This window comes from Venturia canescens, chromosome 3 (genome assembly GCF_019457755.1).
Source record: "Venturia canescens isolate UGA chromosome 3, ASM1945775v1, whole genome shotgun sequence".
In the NCBI taxonomy this organism is placed as follows: domain Eukaryota; kingdom Metazoa; phylum Arthropoda; class Insecta; order Hymenoptera; family Ichneumonidae; genus Venturia; species Venturia canescens.
Window position 1 is genome coordinate 2,533,442 of NC_057423.1, and position 20,076 is coordinate 2,553,517.

The window sequence follows — 20,076 nt, forward strand, 5'->3', positions numbered from 1 at the left end:
TAATTGCAGTTAATAACTTTCCAAATGTTGCTGAATTATTTCCAGATTATTATTGCATCACGAAGTACGGAAATTCCGGTCAAGTACAATTTATCGGCTGGGCTATCCATCCGGTAATACCTTAAAGAAAAATTGGAAATTCGTAGTCAAACGCAGAATCGATTTCCATCGATCTCTGCGTCAACGATCTTTTCGTCTTCTCACACTTCCTTTCGTAGCTGTAATTATTTCGTCGAGGCTCTCGAAGGAAGCGTGCACAAGGACGTGCCAGAGGATCGGGGGGGAGACGGAAGAAAAAAATACGGAAAAACTTGTACGAGGTGGTGAAAAAATGTTGCGTGTTGTCGAATGAACGATGTTTTTTGCCACTTACGTACAATCTTGCTTGCGGCTGTTGCGGGACGTTCTCCGATTACGTTGACTCATTAGCGGGTTAGAATTTTCTCATGATTCTTACGAACATCGGCGAAATGAATAATTCAAAGAATGTCTGCGACGTGGACTCGTTTGAGGATTTTATTGAAGCGCTTTGTCTCCGCAGATTGCGGGGAACGGTCAGCGAGAGAATCGACAGGGAATGATGATCGATTTGATCGTTCGAATTAAATATTTCCGCAGCCGGAAGTTGCGGCGGCGGATGCCTTTTCTGCACGGACAGAATTGACCCGGAGACGCCACGCGATATTTGGATGTCAAAGCCTCGACCTTCCGTCCAGGTTCAGCGTAACTTACACGGAGATTTTTATAGCAGAAATTACTATTTTTTTATAGTAACGTATGATAATAATCGCTACAGAGTCAAACGATGCAAAAGTTTGGGGAACCATTACCGTAGCACATAATAAATAACGCGCTGTGCTATATAAAACATGGACACCGAGCGAATTTTGATTAAAAACGTAGTAAATAATGAAATGATTTGATGAAAATTCAGGAGAAGCAATCGTTTCTCTGTGCGATACAAAAAATTGCATGGTTTCTTATTTTCCTTTTTACCGCACTGGATTCTGCTCAACGACATAGAAAAATTCATTATAAGAACGTTGCCAGTATAAACATGAAAATTAAGAAGGGTGGATTACGAAATCAAAATAATCAGAATTTGATGAAATTTCGTGATAACATTCTTTGGCTTCGAGTATAAAAATACAATTTTTTTCCAATTTTTTTACCACGTGGTTATCGAATAAGTGAGCGTTAAATCGAAGTTCTCATGCACGAGATGTATAACTATATATTTAAACTCAATGTTTATACACGTGAACTTTAGTGTTCAATAACTCGAGAGTTACGTGGTAGAAAAATCTAAAAAAATGTATGTCGTCTTGTATACTTTTGAAGAATACATTTACCAAATTTTATGAAATTCTTATAATTTTGCAATTCTTAAGAGCATGGATCAGTCGATTAACCTCACTTGAAATTTTCGAAATCGAAATTCTTTGACACAGTTTGACCAATTAAAAAAAGGCTCTGTCAGCCTACGCAGGACGATGGCAAAAATCGGACTATCGGAGCCTTTTTTTAATCGGTCAAACTGTGTCAAAGAATTTCGATTTCGAAATTTGCAGCTATCTCTCTCGCACTCACAGTTGCGATATACCGATCACACCTCGAATTTTTGAAATTGAAGCTCTTTGACATCGTTCGTCCGATTAAAATAATAAAAATGTCATCGTACGCAGCACGATCGCAAAAATCCGATGACATTTTTATTTCTTCGATCAGACGAACGATGCGGACAAATTTCCTTTTCAAAATTTGCAGCTATCTCTCTCCCACTCACGGTTGTGATTACCGACTGATCCATCATATCTTAAGGTAAGAGTCGCGCGACTCTATGGCCAAATGACTGTTTATTAATCGTCGAAATAAAATAGTCTATAAGAAAGGTTTTCTGTATTGAATAAATCTTAGGGCAATTTAAACTGTATTCGTATAAATTTATACAAGATCATATTTAATAATTTATGATTAGAAATATCTTATGATTGCTTATTTGACTCGGTTTTTCAATATATACATGAATATACCGGCTTTCACGAAAAGTATACATATATGTATACATTCTTAACGTTACCAAGTATATCGAGCCACTTCATGGCAGTCGATCTCCTGCCATTTTCTGAGTTTTCATCGAGATTATTTTAAAAATTATCTTCGAATGAGTCGATGGCCCCATATTTTTATGGTCACATTGGAATCTTTATAAATATAATTCATGAGGAGCAATAATTTTAACATAAACTATATCTAATCGATAAGGAAATGAAATGTGCAATCACAGTGTTGGCGGGATGGGTTTCTCATAAGATGCCGTGTTATATTTATATTTTTGATCGTAAATTTCTTGATGTAATCTTCGGTGACCTATTAAATCCTTTAGCCACATGAAAGTTTATCACGTAAAAATGATATAATTTAAAAATCACGAGTTCGTCTAATATCGATTGTCGCGCGACTCCTACCTTAATATTTTTAAGATGGTTTAGCATGGCAACATCGCATCGTCGCGATCCACCCTCCTCAACTAGCAGTGGCACATAGCAAAATTTCAAGCAATCGCTTCGTTCGTGAGCGGACTTTGTCAAGTAAATGGTCGTCGAAAAGAAAATTTACTTCCTTTGCGACTCAACAATAAAAACATTTTCGACATTTCACCAATTCACCAATTTTAAACATTCCACCAAACGACACGAGTTCAATTCAGATATCGATACATCGCTCGATGTAAGAATCTCACAGACCCAAATTTTGCCTGTCGTACATAGTAAAATTTGAGAGAACTGCTTTCGGCATAAAAAGTCAGCAACCGAGCGTCGCTGATGGAGCAGCGTCCGGTGAACGCCGCTCGTCGGAGGAAACTTTGTAAAACGAAGAAAAACGAAGTCGAGTTTCCTACCTGGCGGTGGAAGCGCCGAGTTCCTCGTGCCCGCTTCTCCATTCTCATTTTGCGATCGCCCCTTTTCCCTTCTTCGATTCGCAACGTTCCCTGACCTTGTCGCAGACACGGAGGCTCGGGGTGTTCGGCGATACGAGTCTGTTAAAATCGTCCCGGGAGTTTCCAATTTCCGTTTTCACACGTGTGCGGACGCAGCTCCGGAGAAATTGATCCTTGACAACGATAGCACGCGGGGGGATGCGTTATTTTGGAACTGGGTCGCGAAGGCGAGACTCGGGTCAGGGAATTTCGATTTTTTCCTCAAGTTCGAGCAGGCCGCGGTTATAGAAAAAATAAGGAGGGAAGTGCGACAGAGTCGAAACGGTCGACGCGGCTTTGCTGGTCAACTGGACGTAATTTTCTTCCCATTTTCAGGTTACTTCCCTCCCCGACGTCATTCGGGCCTCTCCGAAGCGAGCCTTCGTAAAAGCATCCGGACGATCTTTGGGCTCGAACTTTCTCAGCTACGCTCTTCTCCGCGTCGCCCCCTCGCAGGCCTTTCTATCGCGATGCCTCGCGATAAGGATTTATCAGATAAGGGCCGCGTGGAGTCACCGAGTACACTCGGGCTCCGGAGCGTCCGTGAGATTCAGTCGAGTTTCAAGACTTCGGGAACCCCGGACGTGCCTCCGAAATAAGGGAACGCTCAATTTTTAATTTGCCGAAAATTCGAACGGGCCCTCCGAAGCGATGTTACGAAAAGTTCTGCTCCTCTCCCTCGCTTGCGTCGGGACGGTGCTAAGCACGACGGAATCCCAGCAAAGTGAGTCCCGAAGCGTATTTAAGAAAGGAAACGAAAAAGTCCAATTCTGCGAGGATAAATCGTTCGGTGTTTTGACTCTTCTGATTTACTGATTCCAGTCAAATGGCCGGGGACGAGGAGGGTCGAGGAGCCCTGCGCGAGAGACCGCGAGTGCGTCGGACACGCGTTTTGCAAGAATCAGAAGTTCTGTCTGTGCGAAACTTACTACGCGCCGAGCCTCGATAAGTCGACGTGCCACGTGAGTGAGTACACATTTGCGAGCGGTCGTCGAAACGTTGGAGAAATTCGTTCTTGTGTCGCCGTTCGCCGCGAGCACGTTCCAGCGACGATCGTTGACAAAAAGCCATTGATCGACCCGTTCGACTCGATTGTCAAGGAATTTTAGATGAATTTCATTGATTCGTTCGCCAGACGTTTCGCGTCGTGATTCAGCGGCGCGTCACCACCGGCTCGGTGACTCACTGCGCGCGGCAGCTTCTGAAAAGAAACACAAGCACGGATTCCTCGCAGAGTCTCTCGCAAATCTGACCTTTTTGACTTTACAAACTCTCGCGTTTTCAGCCCTGGGCGCCCCTTGCAACACGGACTGGAATCAAGCTTGTGAGACAATGACGAATGCCGAATGTCGCCAGAACGTTTGCGCGTGCAAGGACAACTTCATGATCGACATACACAACTCCTCCAACTGCATTATCAGTAAGTACAACTTCGAAGGAGGTTCATCGAGCTCTCCTTGTCGTCGCATGTCCTAAAAATATTCCAGAACAATTTTCTCCATTTTTCTTCCCCTCGGCTCGACCAGCCTCGACTCGAGCAGTGCTCTTCCAATTTTTTCATATTTTCATTCAGCAACGCCTTAAATACGTCGAGCAGTGCATAAACGGGGCTAAAAAAAGAGCTATTTTTAGAAGGGACAGCAATAGAAATCGATAAAAATCATTTTTACACGTTGTTTTGGTATTTAAACTTTGTGAAGATATTTACTTCATTTTTTCTCCAATATTAGAGCATTAAAAATCACGTTTCCCGAAGCACTTGAAAAAAAAGTTGCTCCACGGTCTGCATCATTGATCCTCGAAATTTCGGTAGATCTGCAAAACGTATAAAAAGGTTTATGTAAAATAAAGTTGTAGTTATATAAAGTTACAGTCTGTGTCTAGCTGGATTTTTTAAATTCGACGAATTTAGCAATTTACGGCAGTTTCAAAAAAGTCTGCATTTCGTCTCATAAATGTCACACTTGGATTTTTTATAAAATCTTTTAATCGCAGTATCAAAAATCCGACTCGACAGACTGCGGAGAAAACAATTTGGAATATTGAAAAAAAAAGGGTCAAACAATGTTAAAAAGTGAATGAGTCATCGTGCAGATCGTGCCAGAAAAAGTAGTTTTGAGAAAAACGCGTTTAAAGTTTCAAGTCACGTAAATTTCGATCTATAGGGAATTTTTATAACATCGACTTTCACAGAAACACGCTTAAAACTATAGAGAATGGTAATCTGTGAAGAAAAAAATGAATTTTTTGAAAATTCTGGACGTGTGTAATACCTTAATGAGCACAGAACCGAAGAACCGATTCGAGGATCATTTCATCGAAGCAAAAAAATTTGACGAAGACGATAAATAAAGTGGAAAGAGTGAAAAGAAGCTCGAATGACGTTTATAGCTCGAAATTGAACTCCAAATTTATTCTCAGCCAACGAGGAATAAAAGGATTCGAAAGTTTTGTGCAATAACGTTCACGTCTTCTGGAATGACTGTGACTTGAAATTGTTTGAAAAAAATGAATTGGATTCGCGGTTGAAGGAGGTAAAATTGTGATCAACATTACACGAGCACTGGAAAGATGTTGCTGGCCAACGTCACGAGCATTTGTACTTTTAAAGTGGTATAAATGACGCGGTGATACATTTTTATGAGTTTCTTTTAAACAGCAAGCTTCGCATGAATAAAGGAAGGAAGCAAAATCAACGCCAAAATGACAATAAATTTCAACCTCGAAGCTCGAAAAAATTATCACGCGTTGACATTTCAGTCAATAACGGAATCTTTCGAAGGAAAATATCCATTATAAATTTTACATTTGTCACGCTTACTTGAAATTTCATCGCGGAATGTGTCACCGCAAACAATTATTACATTTTCACGTTTTATATTTCTTCCAAGAATTTTTTTCTCGTTATTTCATTGTCACATAGTAAAATGAATTATTAGCAAAATTTTGAGTGCTAGACGTTTGGCCGGTGCATGATTCCAGCGACCTCACGAGTTAAGCAGCAGTGGGCGAGATCAGTACCCGGATGGGTGACCGCTCAGCCTCGCACCGGCTCGTGCCCGAACGGTCGGGACGAAGGCAATTTTTCTATTTTTTCTCCGAGTATCCGGAGACCCCGAGCACTCGAAACTGAGGAAAATTAAGGGCCTTCTACCGATCGGGTTTTCCAGAGTCCAGACCCTCGTTCAAATGCGATGCATTAATGTGTATCAGCGGCTGCGGGCAGCCGAGAAGGTCTCCCGGGAACAGCACCAGGAACGATTAGTCGGACCCATAAAAGCCTGAAGCAGAAACAATTGAAATTTAACCCTACACCTCATGTGCCTTTTTTCATACCCTCAACCTCATGACCGGGGTTTGAACGCACCCCACTATTTTTCTGCTTATAAATCCGGTCCTACGATGCTAAACTGACTTTATCCTACACCATTTTCTTCGTTTTTTTATAACGAAAAGAATGATGTACGATAAAACTAATTTCAATTGAATTTATATATAAAAAAATCCGTCGATAATCAGTCGATAATGTCGCTTGTTAGGACGGGAGCGTGGTTTGAAGTTCGCGTGGGGTGTGCTCACACCCCAGTCATGCGTTCTAGGGTTAAAATTGGATAGTAACGATAAAAATGTTTATTTCAAGGACCAAGAGCACCTGGGGATACCTGTCATCGTACCGACGACTGCAAAGAGACCATGCAAATGGCTTACTGTATCGATAATGTTTGTAGATGTTACACGGATCATCATTTCGTCAACGAAACTGGCACGTGCTTGAAAAGACGAGGTACGTTCTATTTTCACATTCGTTAATTGGTTTTTTTTATTTGAAATTCATTATCAATTATGATTTATTTTTTATTTTATTTATTTATAAATTAATCAATTTATTTGTTTATCAGTTTTCATTATTTTTCAAAGTTCCATTCCAATTGACGATTACGTGGGACTTTATTCTTCGTATTTATAGATAAAGGCGCCACCGGAAATAAGCGCGTGTTTATCGAACGACGAAGCACAAACGAACGTACGCGATAGCGATTTATAGAAAAAGTGTTCAAGTTTCAAGCCAAAGACGTTGCATTTGTCAAGTTTTTTTTCGATTTTTCATCGAATGTATTTTTTGACAGGAATATTCAACTAATTTTCGGATTCGATCGGTTTTGTTTTTCATTCAATATTTTTTTTTCAGGAATTTATGAACCGTGCAAAAGCGATTACGAGTGTTACGAAAGTGACAAACGTCCGAACCAATTGGAATGCAGAAACGGAGAATGCGCCTGCCGAATAGGCGAACCCGACTGCAACAAAGGTTCGTTCAATCAGATTGAAGCTAGTCGTTTCCAGTGTTTCAAAATACCCCGAAAATGCCGAAAACTTTTTGCAAGAGTTTTTATTTTTACTAAAAAAAAAAAAAGTAACTCGAGATTCGCTGCTGTCGGTAAAAAATTTTAAACAGAAAAAAGTAACAGCTGATTGAACGATGATGGAAAACCGCGTGCCCTGTACACGGTGATTGATTCTTGTATTTTTTCCAGGTTCCGCATTACATCAGCCGATTTTTTTGGTTATTGCAACAATTACTGTGCGATCGATCCACCGAAACTTACTTTGATCAATGTTGTAGCATAGTACATTTTATATAAGACTTATACTACTATTTTATAAATTGGTGAGAAAAGGAAATGTGAAATTTCTAGAGTACACATTACCTCAATCTTCCGTCCTTTTTTCCATTGAATTTCCGTGATTACATCTATTCAAAGGAATTCCAGTTTTGAAACCTTTCAAATATGCATTACTCGTCGATTATTCTATCATTTATTCGTCGTGGATGTTTATTTTTCGACCGATCATTAGCTGTTGCGATGACGACGCCATCTGGACGAAATTTGTCATTTGAAGCATTCATTTTTCATCACGTTTAATTCGTTGAATTTAAATAACGTCCAAATTTTTAATAATTAACAATCGTTGAACTCACAGTTTAAAAACATTGATTCTCTTGATAGAAAAATGTTGGTACGCCTTCACTGACACGAGAAATTTTTTCTTGCCGCGGTTGAAATATAACAATTGTAGATAATTGCATGTCGACTGCAAGAGTCCAATTTTTATTGGGGCTATTTGTTCACCGCAAGTGCCATTTCTTTAAACTTTCTCGTCATCGTTCCAAACTTCAGCAACGACGTTTTCCTATTTTGTTTTTTTTTTGCTAATGTAATTAAGATTTCGGAATAATAATTATCCCATAGGGCCTCCTACGCGACTACGCGACGCACTAAGTGGCTCCACCGTTCGGCGATTGCTGAGAAACTACCATTTATCGACGGATGATAAATGCTTAGAATAATAAAGCATATGAATTTCCATTAAATTCAGATAAAATAATTGAATCACATTCCTTTTACAGACTCGTCCCGTCTGCATTTAAATGGCGTTAATCGATGGGAACAAAAGCTCTTTCGAGGTTATGTCATAATTCATTGTCATAAAAACAAACCTGAATTTGGATTCTGCGCATATTGTAGCTTTTTTTCAGTTTTTTTATATGGTTAATTCACTTTTGCTGCAGAAATTGTATTCTCGAAATATTTCCAATATATTTTCACATTTCGAAGAACATTGTATTTTTGGGAAAATTTCGTATATTATATATAATATACGAAGGGATATCGAGCGCAGTTTATTTTCAATAAGCGGTTTTTCTCTCACAAGACAGTACTTAATTTTCACCTGCTATATGGATTCATATGCATCGTAACACTGCAAGCTGCAAATTGAGAGAAGTGTATTCACATGTGTATAGATTTAACGGATATATATACGTTGCGCGCGTAACCGCATCGGTCAATGGCCGCCATATTGACTCTGATTCAAACACCTGTGGCGGGGTACCGTACCGAGCGCTATCCCGGTCATTTCTTTTCGATAGAATACAAAAAACTGATGCTATGTAGATTGAAGTAAGATACCAAAAAAGAGAATAAAAAAAAGTGAACAATATGAAGTTGTTAAAAAAACAAATGTACATGAGATTTCGACTGGAAATAGTAAAAGAAATAAGCAAATAAGTTACCTGGCTGTGTACGGGAGTGTTACAGTCAGTGCAGAATGTTGGTTCGGTAATACGTACGATGCATTGGCATCGAGACGTAGGACGGAAGAATTTGCTCAAAGGGCATAATGGCAAACATTTAGTTGGTAAAAAATCGACACGATTTTGTGTAAGAATCGTCATAAATGGTTCAGCCATTTTCGAGATATTGATTTTCGAAGTTGCCTTTGTTCGACGTATCACATTATTGTTTTTGTTGATTACTGTACGAATGAACGTTTTCTCTCTCGCTCTCATTCGCTTCTCCGAAGGCGAAGGAAGGACCGAGAAAACTAGCCGCGCGCAACGAGCTTGTCGCTTTGCCGGCAGCGGCACTGCCTGTCTCGAGGACAGTCAAGGGGAAAAGCAAAATGCTCTCTGTATGTGTCTAATCGTTGCTCCGGCCCCCCGAAACACCCTGGCAATCGTGTTCCGAAGCGGGGGGTGGCGTACAACTTCACGGCGCGGGCCAAGGGGGAGAGGAAGAGGATTGAACGAAAATAAAAAGTCCGCCGAAGTCGGATGCTTAGGCGCAATTGACCCACAACTTAAAGGTCGCGACGATTTACTTATGTAAATAACCATTTTTTCAGCTGTTAAACAATTGCTTCGCTATAATAATAATGTCATCACGGAGCCTCGCGATGATTAACTCGACATCCCGACGACGTGTGTTTTTTTTTTTTTTTTTTTTTTTTTAAATCAAAACATTTAGATTTTAATGAGGAATCTCGGAAAGCTCGAGCTTCAAAATGGTGCATTAATTGCCCGATTAATAGTAAGAAGTTGATAGGACGAAATAAACGTATTTTTTGAAAATTTCCAGAAAAATTTACATTCATGAAAAAATATTAATGAACTCACTTGTTTTTCATTATTGCGAAGAGATCTTTTTCAAGTAGTAACGCGCGAGTGAATCATTTGTCACATGACGCGACTGTAGGTTGTATGTATGTTTATATGTATAAATAATATAAGTAGAGGGTCCTCCGATGCGTTTACAACGAAAAAGTCTATACATCGTATGGTGGGGAGGAATCTCCTCGTTTTCGTACACTAACAACAAAGAATAAACGGTCAAACTTTGGCGATAATATAAAATGGTCTCGTTAAATTGCAATATTGAGCATGGGGCGTGATGAGAAAAATGTGGAGAATAAAAAGTTGTCACGATTCGGTAAATATTGTGTTGCTTTCTGATGATGCGTTCTCGAGTTATTTATCATGAAAGATGAATTATTGGCGAATGTAACGAAACGTTAAATGTACGGAGTGTACAACGGGACGCCACCGGCGGCCTACGAGCAAGTAGCTTCGCTCACAGTCAAAAAGAAAACTTAATTTCTCTCGGGTTGCTCGTGAATAAGGTATAATCGTAAGATCGCATTAAAACGCGTGGGGCGTCATGAGAAAATTGTAGAACATAAAAAATTGATACGATTTCGTGGATACAGTTTTTTCCTCAAGTATCGTATAATCGAGTTATTTGTAAAACAAAGGTGTGCAAAGATAGGTACAGCGGATAAAATTTCGTTCTTGAGTGTACCGTCAAACACGAACGCGCTACGGGAGTCGAGAGCGCCGGCATATCGTCTCAGTTGGCAGCAGAACGCACAGTGTGAAGCAACTACTCTACGCAGCCATGGTCGATATTTCACAAGACGAACTCCGCAAGGAGATCGCCGGTAAGTTACCAAAAACCATTGATACTACGCAATTTCATTGTATTTCGAACGTGTTATAATATTCTTCATAATATTGGCTAAATATTGCATCGAAATCCGGAGTCCCGAGCACAAGAGAAATAATTCGTATTTATATTCGTTCCTGGAGGTACAGCAATGTTCCGAACGCGTATTGTGTGCCCTCGAGTGGCGTGCCCCACGCCGGCCATTACACCAGATATTCTTGAATGCGTATTTTTTTCATCAACGTATCTCTCGACCTAAATTCATGATCGGAAAAACCTCTGGTGCATCGAGAGCGTAATTTTTTGAAAAAAATAAACGATTACGTGGGAAATTTGTGATTTTTAAGGAATTTAACGTGAAAAATCATGAAATAATGGTCTCGACTGCGTTGTGTTGAAGAGTGGCGCTCTCTGCGCGAGTCCCTGTGTCGTGTATGTGCGTGTTGTATTTGTGGCGTCGTCCATGTATTGAAGCGTTCAAGGAACGTACAAGAGCAGCTTTTTGAATATAATCCTGTAAATGCATTTTAAGCTAGTACGCGAGATATCCCCCATTTAGTAACTTTATCACGAAACTATAATCGAACGTGAACAAATGGAGTCTCGTCAGTCTAAAATTCATTGTTATTCCGTGGCGTGTTGAGAGAACGTTCGTGCGTCCCGGGCTAATCGCCATTTTTTATTTCTCGATCCCCTTCTCGAATGAGGGACTACTTTACCGGGTGCGTATTGAAACAAATTGCCGCGCGATATCGCGCTACGAGAGAAAATGTAATTTCGTTTAAAATAAAAATCAATCCCGTGGTTTTTTTTTCCTCCAAAAATTTCGAAAGTCAACCATTTTTATTTGACTTTATTTTCCACTAGTTTAAGAGATTTCCACGCGTTTGTATTCACCTCCAATTAAGCGCGTACTCGAGAGCGAAATAGAACATTCGACATCGTTGTTTGTTTTTCTCCCCGTTCCAAAATAAAACCGTACTTGAGAAAAAACGTCATAGAACATGGAGCTTTCCGGTACAATGAGTAATTATTGGTTCGAAGGCGAAGAGACGCCTTAGTTTGCATTTGGAGGATGACAGAGATATATATGCGCGCTTAACACACACAACGCATACATATGACGACTACGTTATTACGGTCGATCGTCGGCGCTGGTGGCGCGCGCGCGGCCATTTATGTTCGATATTTCGCCGCTTCCCGCCTCAGGAAAGTGGGTAAAATCCCCATATATACGCCAGCATACTCCGCGAGTGTACATCGATACCTCGGAATTCTCCGAATTAAAAGGACTTAGGAAGTGTCTCTGTGCCCGGTCTTTACGCCATTTTTCTTTCATATTGTGTCGTCGCGCGTGCAGCGCAGAGGGAGAAAATGAAGTGGCCGAGGGAAGGGAGCAAAAGAGATGGAGCCGAGACGTAAATACATGTATATATGTATATAGCAATGCGTATACTTTTGGCTGCAGTAACACAAGACTGCTCAACGAATCTCCAAAATATCCGACTTCCGCTTCCCCCGAATACACATTCTCTCTCGCTCTTTCTCTCCCTCCACAGCATGGATATCAACTTCAACGATGGAAAATCAATACAGCACCACTGATTGATGAACTTTGCCGCTACAAATTGCTTCTCTCTGCTTCTCTCTCTCTCTCTCTCTCTCTCTCTCTCTCTCTTTCTCTCTCTCGAACCCGTTCCCCATCGTGTTGTTTCGAATTATTAAGGATTCCCAACTCGCTTAAGTCGATGTTTTTTTTCTCGTTGACCTTATCAAATACTCGACGCCACCTAGCGGCCGATTCGTCCAACTTTATCCTCAATAATCATAATAAAGTTAGTTTCGTATTTACGAAAAAAATGAGCAAATTTTTTCCATCTATTTTTTTCCCATCATTTTTCTGACGCTGTCACGTATGGAAAAAATAAATCAAATATAATAACAATGACGACGCAAGTTTGCGAAATAAAGAAAAATTGTTGTTATCATGGGTCGCATTAGCGGCTCTAACAATCGACAGTCGTACAATTATCATTTTTGTTACAACGAATCATTCATGTATATACAGTTTTGTACGTGTAGAAAAAAATTTAATCGATTATTCCACTCGTCTCCGCCTCTTCTCCTAAAGTCTCTATTTTCATGCAAATATTGGCCTGTTTTTCGAGAGTTATTATTATTTCTGTGGTTTTTTTGTTCACAGCCATCCTCAAGGACGCCGACCTCAAAACTATGTCAGCCAAAAAAGTGAGACAACTGATCGAAGAGAAGCTCGACATTGATCTCACGGAAAGGTAAATTGAAAATATTTTTGACATTCTCGGGAATTTGGAGTAAGAAATGCAAACAACTTTTTCACGAAACGATTTAATGCAGAGTTGAGATTGCTCGAGACGCAGAAATGTTTGTTCTAAAAGGTAATTTTGTAATTCGAGCGAAGATAAAAATCGTAGAGTGGAAGGATGATTTGCAACGAACGGACACAGCATCAGTGAGATCGAGTATCTTACTGACGAAAAAAACAATCTGCTGTGCCAAGAAAAGTGCAGCAGGAGGTTTGACTGTGTCCAAGATCAATACGAGGGACTCTGCGTGAGGCTGAAATCACATAAGCCATTACCTCGTTCCCCCTCTAACAAGAAAATATGAAAATGAGAAGCAATAAAAAAAGGAGTAAATTTGACGAATGAAAAGAGGTTCGAGCTCGAGTAATAAAGTCGAAATATTGTTTATGATCCCAACAGGAAGAAGGAAGTTGACGATTTAGTTATGGAACACTTACAAGAGAAGCAAGACAGCAAGAAAAAGACGAAGAAGGCTGCGAGCGAAGAGTCGGAGGAGGGCGAAGACGAGGAGGAAGAAGCATCGGAAGAGGAGGAAGAGGAAGAGGAGAAGAAACCAGCGAAACGTGGAGCTCCGAAAAAGACTCCGCCAGCGAAACGCAACAAGAAGAATTCTTCGGACGACGAGGAAAGCGCGAGCGACGATGACGCGAGCGACGAAGAATACAGCCCGAAAAAAGCGGCGAAAGCAACACCCAAAAAAGGCCCCGGCAAAAAGAAGGCGAAAAAGGGAAGCGACAGCGACAGCGATGAGGATTGGGGCAGCAAAGCTAAGAAAGCAGCGACAACGGGCAAGAAGGCCGGAGGAAAGGGCAAAGGTGGCGGTGGCTATACGCGCGCTATTACACTCTCCCCTGAACTCGCCGCTGTTGTTGGTGCCAAACAAATGGCCCGACACGAGGTTGTCAAGAAAGTCTGGAGTATCATCAAAGAGAGGGATCTCTATGTACGTAATCTGGAAAAACACCACTTTTTCCCCCGATTTAATTTTTCAATAAAGACAATTTGGCTGTAACTGATTATTTTAGCAAAGTCCAGGCTGTGCGAATATTAAAAATTGGTCTTGAGATGATTTTTTTTATATCGAATGCTCATTGTGTTGTTTCTGTTCTCAGGACCCGAAAAATAAACAATTTGCGATCTGCGATGACGAGCTGATAAAGGTATTCGGAATAAAGCGCTTCAGGACTTTCGGTATGATGAAATACCTCAAAGATCACTTCGTAGACTAGAGAAAATCATTCGCGACCTCAACGACATACCCCGAAATTATTTCACAAAGTTATAACATTATTATAACATTATTCCACGATGCCGAGTGAGGGAGAGAGAGAGAGTGAGAGGAAACAGGAGAAGTGGGAGAGGGGGGGGGGGACACGAAGAAGGAAAGATGAGGAAACGAAAAAGACGGGCATCATCTCTCAGTCTCTTTTGCGCGACAGACACTTCTTAAATCATTTGAAACAAAACAAAAAATCTTGAGAGAGTAAGAACGCCGCATATGAAAAGATCAAAAGAGAAGGAAGAAAAAGAGCTGCGAATTTAGGTCATCATTGACGGAAGTTTCGTCGTGCGATCGCTTCCCAATGTCCCACATTCGGTATGTTTTTTTAGCGTCATTTTTTTTGTTAAAACAAAAATCTCGAGTGCGTTAATCTCGCACGTCGATAAGAATTTTTTAACCATTTTTCAAAAGAGTAAACCAAGAGTTGTGTAAAGATAAAAATCAGCGAAAGGATAAAAGAAACGGGGAATTGTACGAAAGATAGTAATTTTTTGTGCCAACGAGGAATTTTCGGGGCGGGAAAATGACAGACTAATCATTGTGCTCGCAAATCGAACAATCCCCAGGAAGGGCTCATCACGGGCAGAGTCATCCGGACTTGAAAAAGAGACCGAGAGATAACGAATTTTTTTTTCGTTTCGACTGTTTTCATATTTTAATTTACCATAACTATCATCGATGACTTCTCGAGAAAGAGATTTTTTTTAACGGGCAAAGTATCGCGTGCTCTTGCGATATTTGGGAAAAACAATCATAAAACAGGGGGAAAAATGTAGAGAAGGAAGAAAAACACGATCAATGAAACAAAGAGAAGAAGAGAGAGAGAGAGAGAGAGAGAAAACTACGAGGAAACTAAAAAAAAATGCGATAGTCACGAGACACGGATAATTGAAAGAATTTAATGTGAAAAAAAACAAACCAAATCATGGCGAAATCAACATCCTGTACCTCTTCTGTATAATAGTTACATTATACAATGGAAATTAATGACTAAGCGAAGGATTTAATTGTATTCACGTGTAATTAATAATTATCGTCGTAAAGTAGTTCTTTTTGGTGTAAAAATTGACCTAATGTTTAAGATTTAATGCTGAAAAGGTGATTATGATGATGATAATGATGATGATGATGATGAGATAATGATGATGATGATGATGAGATAATGATGATGATGGATGTGTATTCAGTATGGGAAGGTAAGACTGTAAGCGTAAAATAATTCAAGTTGAGAGAGGTGTGTGCGTGCAGCAGCTCTCCCGAATTTCTCTGCGCCAGCTGCACATTATTACGGAGGAGTAGAAAGTAAAACGATAAAAAGCAAATATGTATGAATACATATTCGTATATTTCGCACGAGTTTTCTCTCTCCCTCTCTTAAAATAAAAAAAAAAACACGCTTCGAAGCAGCTCGATTTTACGATATTTTCGAGCCTTTACGTGCGAAATATACATGAATATGTATTAAAAATACGTATATAAATACATATAAAACTACACACTTATGTATTTTGATTATAAATTAATGAAATGCTGGCCTAAGTCTTGACGGCCATCAGGAGAAAGGAGAAAAAAATCCCACGAAACGTGAAAAACGTGATCGTATGCGAAAAATACAACAGCGAAATACGAAAATCCCCATGAAATTGAAGAAAATACAACAGCTGGCACAGACGGGAATAGCGAATTATCGGATTATCGTAGCTAAGAACGAAGCAAAAAGAAGTAATGAAAAATCTGTGAAAAACAATTATTTTCTCTTCGTAAGAAAAAGGAAAAAACAAAACAAGCAAACAAACATTAACGACAAACTATTTCATCAAAACATACAGTGTTCCGTGAGTGTACTCGAAACGAAACGTGTTTTATTAAACGGTACTGCTTTCATTTTTTTTAATCGTACGTGAGCGTTTAAAAAAAAGACAAAAGCAATCGAATATTCCATTTACAAATTATTCATCAACCTCGTCACGATCCATCCTTCTCCCACACGAGTTTTGTTCATAACAATTCTTCATTGTGTGGCTGAGTTAATGAACGAGATCTTAAGGCAGTATTCCAGACAAACGAAGGAAAAACTCTTAAACTTTTCTACAAATTAACAAAAATTCGTAGAAATATTTTGAACGCATCACATATTTTTTTTTTTTGAACCGAGGGAATAAATTTCCTCGAATTATCACTTGAAGTGGAAAAATCAAAGTTTTCAATTCACACATTTTCACCGTGAGCTAAAAATTACTTTTTTCCTTTTAATTTTTTAAATACGTTTCCAACGAAAAAAAAATTCCATCAGGAAAATCCAGTGAGTTGGAAAAGTTGAGCAGGGAATGCGATCAATCCCTGACGATAAAATTCCAAGAATCGTCGATGTTTATTCACGGACGGAGTGGATTTTTTATTTATATTTTTCACAACGATTGAGAAAATGGTTTAGAAAAAAATGACGATTGAGCGAATTCGTCATCGGCAAAAGTCAGTACGTGCTGATTCGTATCTCTTCTACCTCGAAGTCCAAAGATAAAAGTCTTGAATTTCATTGTATTGGCTTGGCCGTCTCTGCGTGTTTGGATCGCTCGGTCTGTCGGCAACGCAGCTTGGACGTAAACACCACTCCGGAAGAGAGAATTCGCCGTTTGGGTGCTGCGAGTTGCGGACTGAGCAATCGTTGCCTGAAAGAGGAAACAATGAAAGTTACGAGGAGAAGAAATCCACAAGAATTCATACAAATCATTCGAATGTAAAATCAGTTTTTACCAATCGCAGAGCTCTTCTTCTGTACTCCCAAATACTGTGAGTATAATCCTTGTCGATGTGAGTCGGCAAAACGTGCAAATCGGTCTGGATTCCCTGATCACGATGAATCTTCAAATGACAGCCATCCTCGGTAATCCTAACAATTGAAAAGTACGATTTGTCAAATTTTCAATTCAGCTTTTCTTCTACCGTTGATCAATTCAATGACGTAACGTCCGATAACTCGAAACTCACTCCTCCCGACTTTTCATCGCAATTATGTCATCGTACAGCTGGAATAAGTGGACGTATTCGTAGTGATGACGTACAAAGTTGAGGGCTTCGTACGTGAATCTGTCAAACAGCAATTTCATTATTAGATTAGGAACATTTTTTCATGCATTGCTCTACGGAGCTGTTCGTTCGATCTTGAATCTTAAACATTTCTTTTTCTGAATAATTTTCCTCAAATCGTATTATATTCGTCTCTTTGTTTATCGTGACAGGAAAAAGTTGTTTGAGAGCCCTCCAAGAGTCTTCTGGAATGGTTATATCGTCCAAAACTTGACCCCCAAGTGTACTGACCTGTTTGGATCATCTCCAAATTTCCGTGCCGCATCGGCCGAGCTAAAAGCGAAATATTTTCCTCTCCACTTGAGAACTCCTATGTTCGGATTTCCAGGAATAAGAGAGCCCTTCCCAGCCACGAAACTCCAGGCACAAAAGCCTAGAAACTTTGTAACGAGCATTTGGTGAAAAAAAGGGGGAAATTTTACGAGACCCATCAAGAAAAATCGTCTTTGTCCGCAGCACTTTTGGCATGGAAATTTTATTCGGGAAAAAAATCGCTGCGGAGCAGGTGAGACATTTTTTTCCGCGATTTCGCTCGAGTTGTAAAGCGCTTTTTCTCGAAATATTTCAACGTCGAATTATCGATCGGTGAAATATTTGTCGAAAATTTTTATTCACCTGGAGATTTATGTGCTCGAAATCCTTGGTGTTGTTGGGATAAAAAACCATACACTCGCCACCGTCCGCTGCAATGAAAATTCCATAGATTGATATTTTGGGGAAAAAAAACAAAAAAACTTCAACAGTGCAGAAAACATCAATTTCATTGAATGCTCGAATTCATCAACTTTACTTATCAATCGTCCCATCGACTGTTCCAACCTTTCAGCATCAGTAAGAATTTCACAACCACCAAGCAAGTCATCCAAACGCGTGTGATCGTGAACGTTAACGTTCTAAAAAAATGCAAAAAAACTTGGAAGAAAAAATCGTGAAAAAATATTCGATCCTAAAACCGTTGATGAGATTAAAATTCCCAATACATTTTTTCGTTTACACTAGTTCGATATAAATCGATAAAGAGATTGTACCTTTGTGCACAAAGTTTGAAGTTGCCATAAAAAGTTGTTGATGTGACTGAGAACGATAACTTCGTCCTGAAGTCTCATCCATATGTCGGCGAGGTCAATGAATTGAGGGTAAACTTGTAGAGTAGGGATGGCAGTTCGATATCGCACAGTGTCGTGGAGCTTGAAGAGTCTCGACTGCAGTCTTTCCATCAGCGACTTTATCTCATTGTCACAAATTTCTATGTCTCCGAGAAGTTTTCTAACCAAGAAACAAAAAGAAAATGGTTGGAACGACCGAAGACGATATTTCCAATGTTTTGAATGCTGAAGTTTTCGTGCCTGATATAAATTTCTTGCTGTCGACAAGCTCCCAATAATTCAACTGCCCACGAAAAATCCTCGTCACTCGTTGCATCCTGCGGATACTTTCGGTCTTCTTCGCTTTCGCCGTAATCCTGAGTCCCATTATTCTCCTCAGTTTTTACGTTGATTATTTTTTCGACCGCCGAAGTCAAACGATAAACTGTTTTCATGAGATCCTCGAGTAATTCGAGAACAGAATCCCTCGATTTACCAACAGATTCTTGTAGAATTGCAGGAACTTGCAAATTCGCATTACACAATATTTGTTATACACAGTGAAAATACACATTTTCGAGCATTTAATCGCACACAGAAGTATTATTGACTCACGATCGTCGATCCCTTCGCCCCCACGCTGGCAGTCGCGATTGAAAATTCGAATTCCCGCCACAATACAGACGAGTTCCATCAGTTGTTCCTCCTTCTCTTGCTCCGTCAGAGTCACGTAATTCGTTAGCTCGCTCGGTTGAAAAACACTTTGGAGTGCGACGGCAACTTCTCTACGAAAAAATAACAAATTTCGATCGAAAAATATAAAGTTTTGGTTCGGAAAATTTGATTGGGCTCTCATGAGATTATGGAAACTTGGTTTTATAACCTCAAAACAGAAGCTACCATGGGGTTGCCGAGTCCGCTGAGTAAGGTGATGACAACCAAGACTTTCTGGTAGAGTCTTTCGACATCGAGATCTCTGTCAAGGTGTTCAGTAACGCAAATTTCGGCCACTAGAGGGCCCGTTTTTTTGTGCAATCTGAGACGATGTTTTTTGACAGTTTCATCGCGACTAGCGTAATGTTTCGCGAAATAAAGTTGCATTTTTAGCGTCGCCAAACTGGGGCTACTCTGTGTTAATAATTTTTCCGTTACGTGTCGAATTGCGTTTTCAGTCTTTCCTTCATCGTTCTCGTCAATTCGGCAGATGGGATTCAACTCGGAGAGCGTCAACTGCGACGAGTATTCTCATTTATTCGTCCATGATTCTAATCTCGGGTCATTTCAAAATTACGAATATGCCATATACTCACGAGAAATGAGACTAAATCCTTCGAAACCATAACCTCATTGTCGTCACACTTCTTCACAACTTGTTGTATCAAATTCTTCCGCCAATTATTCATCGCGAATTCTCCGCCAGTCTTTCGAAACGGTTTAACTGTCTCAATGCGTCACGGACACGAAGTTTGATCAATGCATGCGCGTGGTCAGGGAGTAGAAATTGAAGAAAGAA

At 40.0% G+C, this 20,076-nt stretch overlaps 3 protein-coding genes and 1 long non-coding RNA gene across 7 annotated transcripts; 2 read left to right on the forward strand and 2 right to left on the reverse strand.

The window, feature by feature from the left end:
* Window positions 1–3,566: 3,566 nt before the first annotated feature.
* Window positions 3,567–7,670, forward strand: LOC122408380 (uncharacterized). Its single transcript, XM_043415125.1, has 6 exons — window positions 3,567–3,704; window positions 3,803–3,946; window positions 4,266–4,400; window positions 6,621–6,764; window positions 7,170–7,289; window positions 7,516–7,670. Exons 1-6 carry the CDS (start codon window positions 3,632–3,634, stop codon window positions 7,590–7,592), a joined length of 693 nt encoding a protein of 230 aa, XP_043271060.1. The 5' UTR covers window positions 3,567–3,631; the 3' UTR covers window positions 7,593–7,670.
* On the reverse strand, window positions 4,395–8,463 carry LOC122408382 (uncharacterized). Of its 3 annotated transcripts, none has more exons than XR_006260477.1 (5): window positions 7,962–8,463; window positions 7,690–7,858; window positions 6,002–6,261; window positions 4,689–4,795; window positions 4,395–4,590 (listed from the first exon to the last, which is right to left on the reverse strand). It is a non-coding gene; the product is annotated as an uncharacterized lncRNA (long non-coding RNA). The 3 variants fall into 3 exon arrangements; XR_006260476.1 differs by having other exon boundaries at window positions 5,802–6,261; XR_006260478.1 differs by having other exon boundaries at window positions 6,135–6,261; window positions 7,962–8,460.
* A 2,138-nt stretch (window positions 8,464–10,601) lies between these two features.
* On the forward strand, window positions 10,602–16,327 carry Non2 (upstream activation factor subunit spp27 homolog Non2). Its single transcript, XM_043415124.1, has 4 exons — window positions 10,602–10,759; window positions 12,968–13,058; window positions 13,509–14,052; window positions 14,222–16,327. Exons 1-4 carry the CDS (start codon window positions 10,717–10,719, stop codon window positions 14,336–14,338), a joined length of 795 nt encoding a protein of 264 aa, XP_043271059.1. The 5' UTR covers window positions 10,602–10,716; the 3' UTR covers window positions 14,339–16,327.
* LOC122408376 (cilia- and flagella-associated protein 206) lies at window positions 15,231–20,024 on the reverse strand. 2 transcript variants are annotated; one of them, XM_043415115.1, is made up of 11 exons: window positions 19,874–20,024; window positions 19,447–19,793; window positions 19,179–19,348; window positions 18,825–19,086; window positions 18,507–18,744; window positions 18,298–18,371; window positions 18,094–18,161; window positions 17,710–17,851; window positions 17,380–17,478; window positions 17,146–17,281; window positions 15,231–17,060 (listed from the first exon to the last, which is right to left on the reverse strand). In XM_043415115.1, the coding sequence occupies exons 1-11, from the start codon at window positions 19,964–19,966 to the stop codon at window positions 16,800–16,802; spliced, it is 1,890 nt and encodes a 629-aa protein (XP_043271050.1). In that variant the 5' UTR covers window positions 19,967–20,024; the 3' UTR covers window positions 15,231–16,799. The 2 variants fall into 2 exon arrangements, with proteins under 2 accessions (XP_043271050.1, XP_043271049.1); XM_043415114.1 differs by having other exon boundaries at window positions 17,710–17,858; window positions 18,269–18,371; window positions 19,874–20,022.
* Between the last annotated feature and the right edge of the window lie 52 nt (window positions 20,025–20,076).